Genomic DNA, 11732 nt, shown 5'->3' with positions numbered 1-11732 from the left:
CTGTTCATGCTGTGGGTGCTGCTGAACTCTCAACACAAGCAACCACACAATACGTGCCTTGCAATGAACGTGCCAGACACATGACTGTCCATGCTCTTTATGATCAGTTTATAGCTCACCTGAGCACCACAAAAACGTTCTTAGTATTTATGGTACACCTGAGCAGAGTAATGGTCACACGTACAGTGCCAGTCAAAAGTTAGGACACACCTGATTGAATGCATGTTTTTCATTATCTTAAAGACATTTTGATCTAAAGACTTAAGCTTAAATATCTGAAATTTGTTTCATAGACACATACATAGCAAAGTTGTTGCTATGAATGAATGTAGAATGTATTAATTTCTTTCCAAAACAAAAATTTTAATTAAAAAAATATTTTTGGCTACTTTGAAGAATCTAAAATACAATTTTGATAAACATTTTTTGTGATCTCACAATTCCATTTGTGTTATTTCATAGTTTTGATGTCTTTACTATTATTCTAAAATGTGGAAAATAGTAAAAATAAAAAAACCCTTCCATGAGCAGGTGTGTCCAAACTTTTGACTGGTACTGTAAGTGTTCACAGAAGCTAGAAAGATCCCATTTCAAAGACACTGTTTCAGTTTTAAAGGCATTGAGGGGTAAGATTTTTCTATAGTTTGAATAATCTGATTAAATTTGATGCAGACTATATTTTAAATAAACAGAAGATCTGGCTGGAGAAAGATGAATAATGACATTGCATTGTCTTAAAAATGAAAACGAAATCTAAAAAAATGAAGGTGTCTTGTGCTTGACCTTACGACTGCTGCTAATGGATGTGATAAGACACTATTATGAGAAAAAAAGATACATTAACCAAATCATTAAAGATACATTTAATGATTTAACAGGGAAAAGGGACAGTATATTAAGTATTAAAAACAGCAGTTTAATTTCATATAACTGTCGCCAAAAGCGTCAGCAGGATGCTGTGGAGGGCTAAATCCACAACATTTACATTTACATTTACATTTATTTATTTAGCAGACGCTTTTATCCAAAGCAACTTACAAAAGTGCATACAGCAAGTATAGCGACAGTACGGGGACAGGATGTGTACAGTTCCACAATGAGACAGTTCTCAGCTGAGAGCAAGGTCTGTCTGAGGACAAAGTACTATTAGATTTGTACAATTACAGCCTATAGGGCAACTAATACGATACACTTTCAAACGGCAAACTTCAACAACTTCAAACGGCGCAATGAGCGTCAGGGTAAAGGCGGCAACAAGAAACAATTTAAAAAGCACAATTTAAAAAGCACAACATGAAATTATATTTACGTTTTGTCACTGAGCAGACACTCTTATCCAGAACATTGAGTAAGTTTAAGATGGGTAAATTTAACAACACATTTGAACTGTTGATATCCACAAGATGTTCTTTTTCAGAAGGATGTAGAAGGTTAGTACGTGTAACATTACATTTACCAGTAACATTGCTCTTAATGTATAAGATTATAGGTACAAGACATTATATTTATATATAAAACATTACATTTACATTCAGAAGGCTATTGCATACTCTGTGGACAGAAAAGAAAGCTGGCTTTGCGGGCCTCCCTTGGTTATATATTAATGTATTGGTATGATAATGTAACATATGGTAAAAAAAAATACTTTGGTGGCCTCCCTAGATGGACTTCCACAGAGAGAGTTCCTTGTCTTTTTATGATTGAGTCTTTGTACGGCAAGGCTGAGAGATGAGGCTGAGCAAATTTGTTTGCATAAAATTAAGATAAAGGGTAACATTAAATGGTGGTATCAATACAGTAACTTACTTTAGCTAGCTAGCTAACAATACACCTATTTAATGTCACCTTGCAGCTGCTTACTGATACTGCCAGCTCATACATGATTGCAGATGAATACAAAGACAAGTAAAGAATTATTTCCAACAGCGTGTAACTTACCTGGGAGCAAATATAAATTGTTATCTTGGCACAGTTAATGCCACCAGCAACAAAAAGTGAAGGTAACCAATTTAACTTAAGTTAGGTTTTTTAGCTAAAGTTAGCTGGCTATCAGTAAAACATTTAAATCAGAGCTTGGCTATGAAGATATCTAGCTAGTTAACATCAAGAATACATTACCTATTTAGCTAGTTATCTACTTTACATCACTTGTAATAAGGGATATGTTAGATTTCATTGCAATGATAGGTAGCTGGTCATTTAGCATTATAGCCCTCTATGGGTGTCAACCTTCACTTTGAGGTGTTCACATTTGTAAATGGATTTTAAATTGTCCCACTGATATCCTGACATAGGTACTGAAAAGATTATAGTACAACTTCAGTTCTTGAGCCAGCCAATGAAATTTCCAGGGCTCTTGCCTCTTTTTCAATATGGGGTGATCAAGTAGACTCTTTTTTATGTTTTGTAACAAAACAAACAAAAAACACATTGGAGTGAATGGTGAAATGGAATGGATGAATGAAGTGAAATGGAACAAAAATGCTCCCTTCTGCCTCTCTGTGTACTTGGAGTTATTGTTACAGGTGCCCCAGGATCACCTTTTAATCATAATGTTTAATCTAGTTTACCTACTTGCTAGATAGCCACTTTATTACTTCCGCTTGCTTTCCAAGAAGTCCCACCCCCTCTGAGTCCAGAGTGCTTGGGTTGGCCAGTGGTCCATATTCATGACAGCATTTGATTTGACAGGCATGCTTTGCTGCGACAAAAGAGTGTGGAGGGAGATAACACCAATCTGATTGACTGGAATAACCTATATGCCACAACAAAGTTATTTCATTCCTACAAACACTTGAATATAACCTTTTTGATTACATTTTGATGACAGTAATGACACTTGGGACTCAAGAGACATGACAAGATGTTATGTTATAGTATTATTGTAGGATGAGAGGACCTGAATGCAAAGTCAGACATCTAATACAGAAGAAGTTAATTCTGATGAAAGCAGAATCATGAATCATTGCTGCAAGTTCAAGTTTTACTGAAAGGCAAGCAGTACAATCATTCAGAACAGCATAGGCCTATATGCATGCATAGTCAAACAACAGGGATATATCATAGACTATTCATAAAGACCTACATTCATGCATATACAATATACAGAGTATACTTCTCTTTTCCCCTGTCTGAAACTATTGCTATGTGGCTATAAATGTATGAAATGCAAATAAAAAACTATTGAAAGGGTAAAAAAATCAGGCATGTTAACTTACTTCATGTCAATTGGTGCTGTCAACTCCCTGTCACCATTTTTAGGAGGCACAGCTGAGTCCAAGTTCCAAGATGAAAAGTAATATTTATAAAGTTTTTTGATCTTTTATTGGTTTTTTTGCATTCGTTTACTGGTTAATAGAAATAGAAATGGCAACCAATGTTGCTGGCAGGCACATACCTTGTAAGTACTTAACCAATGAGATAATGGTGTATGCTGTTCCAATAAATGAATAAAATAAAGTTGTAAGTCAAAGTAAGTACTGTTTTCTTATAACAAATTTGATAAGATCATTGCTGCCATACATGCTGTGTACAACATAAAGATCACTATTGACCCTTTCTTAAGGTTCTTCAATTTTTTTTGAGGAGCTGACCAAGACTGTGACAACTGAGAAAAATTTGTCAGTGGATGAAATGATGGTGGAGTATTTTAGTAGGCAGAGCCAATTCACTTTGGCTACAAGATATGGAGTGGATTGTGTGGATTTTTGTATCTGATGGAGCCATATGCTAGGTTCAACACACAACTGATAGAAACTGGACCAGGTCAAGCTCCAGGTATTGTTCTTGGCTTGGATCAGAGAACAAATGGCCAACATGGATGCAAACTCTATCTTGATTGGTGAGATAACCAAGAGGGGCTGCACTGTGATATACTCAATGAAAAACTCCTCTTTAGTGTCCCACTGACACCAGTTAAGAGCTTCAAGAAAAAATCCTAAGGGCAAATCTGAATTTCTTGTGGAAAGTGGGAAACTAATTGTAAAATGGAATGATAAGTGTTTTTTTTACTGTGGTGAGCAACATGGAAAAAGAGTACTTGGAGGTCAGCATTCAAAGATCTGCAAGCACGAACAGCTGCATGCCATGAACAGCATCAGAAATGTGCATCAGAAATTATTTGCATATGGAATATGTTGAATTACATCATCAGTTTGACTACGCCACCTTGGAAATTGCACCCAAGAAGCTAGCCTTTCATACCTTTCCAGTTGCCAGCCAACTGCCTGCAGAGGAAATGCTTGAACATATAGCTGTATGAAGGCTGTAGTTTAGTTGCATTTGTGTTTGGTTAGAGGGCTCCCATTGCATTGAAACATCCATGCAGTTGTAATATTTCATGCAATGTATAGTACTTAGGGCAGTATTGTATTTGCCTAATTCTTTGTTCTTTTGCCATCCCCTCTCATGAAACCACACATACACACACACCCCTTTAAATAAAGTCCTGGACCCTGTTTCAGAAAGCAGGTTTAGTGAAAACTCAGAGTTAGTTGACTCAGAGTTGAAGGATACTCTGGGTTTTTGGTTTCACAAAGCCAGTTCAGCTTAACTCGGAGTCACTTACTATGGCAACATACTCCATGAAGCTAACCTGCTCGCTGGCAGTTTTCTTCAACTAACCCTGAGTTTCCCTTCCTCTCTAGCTGAAGCCTGCAGACTGAAGGAGGTGTCAGACATGGCGTGTCCTTTTCTCGAAGAGCCAGTTGATATTGAAGCACAAATACTTTGCAGAAATCTCCGTCGGAAGAGGGTGATCAGACCCCGCTTGGATGTTTAATCATTCCCTGATGATTATCTGTTTGAGCGTTACCATTTTTCTGCACAGTCGATGGTTTATCTTAACAATCTTCTCAGCCCTCACATCGTTCATATGACACATCGTGGACTTGCTCTCAGTTTGGAGCAAATTCTTTGTGTTGCACTTCGTTTTTTTGCCAACAGTAGTTTCCTATACAACATCGGTGACGCTGAGCATATTTCCAAAGCAACCGTCTGTCGGGCTGTCAGAAATGTGACTCTTGCACTGAAACGTTTACTATACACCTTTGTAGTATTCCCAAGTCACAGACGCACAAGACTCATCAAAGAAGAATTCCACAGAATTGCAGGTATCCATCTAAGCAATAATTAATTTATTCAGTATGAAGCTTTGAGACTTGAAGCACTAATCAGTTAATATGATATATTGTAGGGTTTCCAGGCGTGATTGGCTGCATAGATGGCACTCATATTCCTATCACAGCTCCTTCAGTAAATGAAGGAGATTGTGTGAATAGGAAGTCATTCCACAGCATTAATGTGCAGGTAAGCCTAAATAGTAGCCGTTTGCATTCCAAATGAAAGATACTTTACTATTACTCCAGCTATGAATGGACAACTGCTATTCAGGGGTATGTCTTAATGAAGGATTTATTACTTAATTGTCCCAGAAGTTAACCTTCATTTGTAGTTCCTGGTAAGTGATACAAACAAGCAAGTTTACAGCAGGCATACCATATAGAAAATATTACACAGGACACAGTGCATGTTATGAGACAAAAACTGCATTACATTACAGTGTGACAGTTGTCACACTATGGTTTCACTTTGAACCAGATTTGCATTCAAACTGACAAAATGCAACACTATATCTCTTTGGTCATTTCATTTTAATTTCAGGAGACTATGACAAGCAAAAAATTGCCACAGTTACAGAAATATGTGTGGTAGTTTTTAGTATAAGACGACACAAATATATTATCAGTACAAATTTCTTTGCAATTTACCGAACAGTACACTAAATTTTTAAATGATCATGAATTGTTTTGTATATTAAGTAGGAATTTGCAAAATTTACAAAATTATTAAAGGTTAGAGGGTTACAGATCTTAATAATATAGTAGTTAAATTTTCAGATTAAATTCAGATTAGGTCTGAAAAGTATGCAGGTCTACAGCTGCGGTTGTGAATGCATGGCTGTGGTCATAAACAGTGAAAGTTCCTTGGACCCAAGCATACCTGACTCCCTGCACCTGTCTGTTTAAAACATAAACCCACCACCAAACTGGCATACAAATGTAAATACCACCTAGTGTACTGGAAGAGTGACATCCCAAAAGAAACTGTACACACAACACATGGCTCCCACACTGTGCATGTGAAAAATGGCCGTCTGTGTGCCCCAGCCAGTGGTTAGCTAGCCACACCTGTCTGATTGAAGGCTAATAAAATACAGGTGTGTGGCTATAATATTTAATTCGTTTGTTGCACATTTTCTCCTGCTTTAATGTACAGTACATCAGCTAGTACCACCACAGTCATATAAGGTGCTGAGGATGAGGGTGGCCTGTGACAATAGAAAATGTCCTTGCTTGGCCTAAGTGAGACTGTTCCTTACTTTAAACTGATTCCTGCTGTGAATAGGGACAGACAGTCTCATATTGTCTTCAAGGCCATGGGTCCTAACTTTCCTGCTCACCTCCTTTACTGCTCTGCCATAGTTATACATCGCTCTGTAGTTGTAGTACTGCCCGATAGCTCACAGCATCCACATTGCCTGTACTTCCCACTCTAACCACTATCGTATCTGTCCTCCCATTTGAACAACAAGTGATTCTGCACCCTGACCCTTGCTGAATTACTGGCTCCAATGAACGAAATGCCTTGATCATCAGCGTCCACTACTGGATGGAGGGTCCCCACCCATAGCCTGTCCAATGGTAACACGTCGTTACCTGTCCATCACACCTTCCATAGACTGGAACTGATGCAGTTTACTGATGGTATGCTAATGCCTGTGATAGTTTATGCTGATGACAGCCTTCATACGTTCGTGAGCTAATTGGTTGAATGAAAACAAGGTTGAAATCTATAAAATATTATGTTATGCACATCACAAGTGGTCATTTTTAAAAAGAGATGCATTAAAATGAAACAAAAATTGAATGGCATTCCTGTTTAGCCCTAAAAACATCATGCTCTGTTCTTACCTGCCTGAGTTTAGGCTGCAAACCACTGAGAGACAAACTCACAGCATCATCCTCTTGCTGTTAGCTTCAAATGTCTTTTCAGCTCAGTCTATAGGGAAACTAAGTGGTGTAGCATGTGCTGGGTGTTGATTTTACCAAGAGACTTCCATTAGAAGCAAAATGTGTACAAATCTGATGTTTATGATGCACATTTAACCATAAGGAACAACACCTTTTGTTGTAATCGCTTGAACGTGACTGCTTCAAACATAACCATGGAACAAATCTGTATTTCAGTGTGCTACACCCACTTGTTATTTAGAGATCAGTGAAGTGTTGCTGTGCATGCAGGTCAAAAAATCCATACTTTCATCATTTTTATGACATAGCTTGCTTTGTTTAACATAAATAACTGTCAAAAAACAAAGAGTGACTGTTAGAAATCATTAGCATGCAGATGCTTTGGTGTTTTGCCACACTGCTTTTCCCAAGACAGTATCTGCATTGTTCCATGGAATTGGTTAGTAACTCTCTGTACAGGATGCAGCCTCATGGGCCTTAATGCATCATGGCTAGATGTGATTTAACAGTCTTAATAACAAATCAAATATAAATGTTAATAGTAAATACAATACTGTAACATAATAATAATGATATCCATAATGCATATACTATATATGCTGAAACAAGATGATACCAATTAGATAATTGGACATTAACCAAAAAAATCCATATTTGTTTATTCATACCTCTTAACAAACATTTTACATGATTTGTATTATTTTGACTTTCTTTGGAAGACCTGTTTTATATTATCTTGTTAGGTTAAACAAAAATTGTTCAAAATTGAGGATCAACAGCTTCTGTTGGCAAATGCTATATTAATAGATCATCAGAAATGATACAGATAAAAAGTTATAGTCACATTTTCAGTAACTGACTCTCACAACGATTTAGTGGATAAATAATAATAGTTTTAACAAAGACTCCCATTGTAAAGAGGGTTGTCTTGCACCGGGCCCTGAGTTCATAGATAACCCTTGTTATTCTGCAGTTCAGGGAGAGGCAGATGTGAACCAGAACAATGGGAGCCCCTTTGAGAAGACAGTGGTGACTGACTCCATGGGTGCAGAGGGTCAAAGAATGCCTGGAACAACACCAACACAGCTGACCCCAATGCCACTCGCTCTTACCCGATCCGCCTCCTTTCCCAACATGCCACAGGGTGTGAGAAAGACACCTTCAAAGGCCTGCCTTCCCAGTCAGACCAGCATCAGACCATCCAGGAGGCTAGTAGACGGAGCACAGTGTGCAGTTTGGATTGTACAGAGTAAGAAGCAGAGGAACCGCCAGCCTAACACCCAACATGACAACAGCAAGCAGCCCAGGACAAAGGCAGTTCAGCCTGGGCAGGAGAAGGAGGAGCCCTGGCTTGCTGGACCAGCTCGGATGGTTCTTCGGAGGTGACAGGAGAAGAAAGGCTAAGGTGAGTGATGAGACCTAAACTCTCAATTGTTTTTGTCTTTTGTCGTTCATCGGCTTTTAATGTTTTTTCCCCAAAACAGTTTTTGTTTTATGTAATATAATAACGTTTACATATATATTATCTACACATGCACACACAGTGACCTCCATATTTATTCATATCCCTGATTAAACAGGAACAAAAATTACATAGTAGGAAATTGTTGTATTTAATATTTTTATGCTTTTATTGCCAGAGCAAAGTAATACCATTCACAAATAATTTATTTTCTTCCAAGAAACACAAGGGTCAAATATATTTACACATATATAGTTTTTATTTTGTAAATGCTCCTGGGGCATCTTTCTGATTGTTCTTAGGGAGTATGACTATTCCTTCTTGCAAAATTGCTGTAGGTCCTTCAGGACATTTGTGAACTGCTTTCGTGAGTTTGGATCACAAATTACACATATCTAGAGATTAAGGTAATTAGTTAGGACTATTTGTTTTGTGTCCCAATAAGAATTTCTTTCTAATTTCAAAGGAATGTTTTGGGTCATTGTCATGCTGGAATGTCCACTTTCAGCCATACCCTAACTTCATGGCAGAGGGAAGGTTTTTGACCCAAATGCCCATGTACAAGTTGGACTCCAAGTTGTAAACATTAGACTGCAGGGCCCATAGATACAAAACAATCTCAAAAAATAATAAACCTACTACCCTATTTCTGTATGTGAGCATGGGTTCTGTCTCAGGTTCACGTTCTCCATGCCAAAAATATCATTGATGAGCATATCTGTGAACATGTCCATTTGTGGGTTGCCCTCTGAATTGCCTTCTTCCTTACAGCCTGTAGCCTAAAGTTTCTTCTACAATGGACAGTACAGTTGAAAGTGGTAGTTTTAGCTAATTAAAGAACTTTTATAGCTATTTGAAAACTTGCATGTCAGTGACACATTGCTTGAAGTCTAACTGTAAACATGGTAATTCAGGTTAAAGATGAATCTGGGTTTTATCACATTTTATACCCTGAAGGAAGCAGAAGCCTCTGGATGCCCTACATAGTTTCAGAAGCTTTCTTTAGATATCCAAAAATGAGAATGCTGCTGCCAGTTTGTTTCTGTTAAACAGTATAACTTGCTGAATTTGGTAAGTAACAATTTAGGCTAATGTGTAACCCAAAACAAATATAATATATGTTGTATGTATAGCAGGCAACATTAAGGAGTTGTCAGTAAATAAAAATTACTGCAATGATAATAATAACAAATAAATAATAACATTTAATAACCAGAAGGAATTTTAAAAAATGCCAATTGGGAAAAAAACTGGAAAATTATTCCCTGAACCTGAGAAAAGGCAGTCAAGAGTCTCCTGGAAAATAATGGAAACAATAACGTTGGCATAACTCATAAAATATCACTTCATCTTACTTAGATGAAGTGATATTTTATTCGATCACTTGTGCAACTTACACAACCAGTAAGTTGCACAAGTGATCGAATGTTGGCCTTGGTCAGGTTGTGAGTGGAAACCCTCCATGCTGCCAGCATGGTCCAGGCATCTTGTTGGTAGTGGCTGGTTATTATTCTATAGCTGGTAGCAGTGCTGCAGGGGCACTTGTTGCTCAAATGGGAGGAGAGGTGGAGAGAGGAAGACACAGGGAGAGGGAGAGAATGTAGTGGTTAGAAATTCTGGTGCAGTACGTAATGAGCTTGTGCTACATTGGGTAAGCTCAGCAGAGATAAACCATGGCAGCATACAAAGAAGCACTGAGCAGAAGAGTAGTGACTATGGCCACAAAGGTGATCTGAGACTGTCCAGCCACATTTAGAGCAGGAACCAGCTAAAAGCAAGGTAGAGTTCAACTGGAAATGAGGGGACAGGAAAGACAGTTCATAGCACCTGAAGTTTTCTATAGTCACAGGCCACCCTCCTCCTCAGTACCCAATGTGATTACAAATTTTACTGTGATGGTAAGTTTTCAATCTAGACTTAAAATTTGAGACTGTGACTAATTCCCAAACATGATTAGGTAGGCTGTTCCATAATAGAGGAGCTCTGTGTGAAAACGCTCTATAATTTTTTTCTTTTCTTTCTTTACTTTTGAAAAAAAGTAAGGCCAGCCAGCACCTAGGTGGGGTATAGGAGATTAATATATCCTGCTAGTCCATGTAAAGCCTTATAAGTAAGGAGCAGTACTTTGAAATCAGTCTGATATTTAACTGATTTGCCAGAAACTAGAGTGCTGCAGCCGGTTGCACCAGCAGAGCATAAGGTCGAACGAACTTACGCTCTGCTGGTGTAACCGGCTGCTGGAGTTTTTTGGGCCCAGGACTATAATTTCATTTTACTTGAATTCAGAGGCAAAAATTTTGACATCCAAAGCTTTATGTCCTTACATACACTTCAAGTCTAGAGATCTGCAGCTAGTTGCACCAGCAGAGCATAAGTTCGATCGACCTGCTGGACATGTTCACCAGAGTTCACTGAGACATAAAGCTGTGTCATCAGAATAAAATGAGAGTTTTATGGATCTTCAAGTGGCAACCTATAAAGTGAGTACAGTAAGGGTCCTCGAACTGAGCCTGAGCCTACAATTTGATACTGATATACCCTTTATATATTTGATGTAGGGCCTACATAGTCATATATGTTTGGATATCTTATTGCAGGGCTTTTTATATGATTTATGTTATCCTGTTCCCCCTAGTGGCTTCTTCAGAGGGGGCTTGACTATGGTCCATTTTAAAGGCTTAGGGATGTAACCTGATGATAAAGATGTGTGAACAATATTTGGCATAGGCTTACAAAGTACAGGCAGGAGGTCTTTCATTAGTTTGGTTGGAATTGGATCAAGTCAACAGGTAGTTTATGCTGATGACCTAATTAGTCTCTCCAATTCAGACTGCTCAATAGGGGAAAACACTCAAGAAATTGAAATAGAAGTTTCAATTGAAAATGGTAAAAGTTACAATTGTAAACATTAAATGTTTGAATTGAGAGAAAAAAAGATGTTCACTTCAAAGTTTTCTCTAACTTTTGTTACCAACCATATGAACCATATGATGTGAGTATGAATTGTTGAATTCTCTATATGAAAACTATATTTGTCATTTAATTCTATCTGTGTGCAGTAGCGCCGGAACCGGGGATGCAGGGATGCATTGCATCCCCACTAACGGAGAGGTTAAGCATCGCAGCGACGGCAGCGGTAATGAACATGAATGAACAGCGTTGTTGTTTGGCTTTAGCTGGTGGGGGTGTCACCTGATTTTCTTTAGCTAATCCTTACAAGCTGTGGAAGGGTCGAGAAG

The 11732-nt window shown here is 38.1% G+C and overlaps 1 protein-coding gene across 1 annotated transcript in view; it reads left to right on the top strand.

Moving 5' to 3' along the window:
* The first annotated feature begins 8173 nt into the window (after positions 1-8173).
* The window catches only part of LOC118769280 (myelin basic protein-like), a 45265-nt gene continuing 41706 nt past the window's right edge, over positions 8174-11732 (top strand). Inside the window, exon 1 of the mRNA XM_036516326.1 lies at positions 8174-8436. Coding sequence (XP_036372219.1) covers positions 8317-8436 — 120 coding nt within the window. The 5' untranslated portion in view covers positions 8174-8316. The remainder of the gene's footprint in view (positions 8437-11732) is intronic.

This window comes from Megalops cyprinoides, chromosome 21, assembly GCF_013368585.1.
Source record: "Megalops cyprinoides isolate fMegCyp1 chromosome 21, fMegCyp1.pri, whole genome shotgun sequence".
Lineage (NCBI taxonomy): Eukaryota > Metazoa > Chordata > Actinopteri > Elopiformes > Megalopidae > Megalops > Megalops cyprinoides.
The sequence above is the reverse complement of the archived record's forward strand: the minus strand, read 5'-3'. Positions and strand labels throughout refer to the sequence as shown.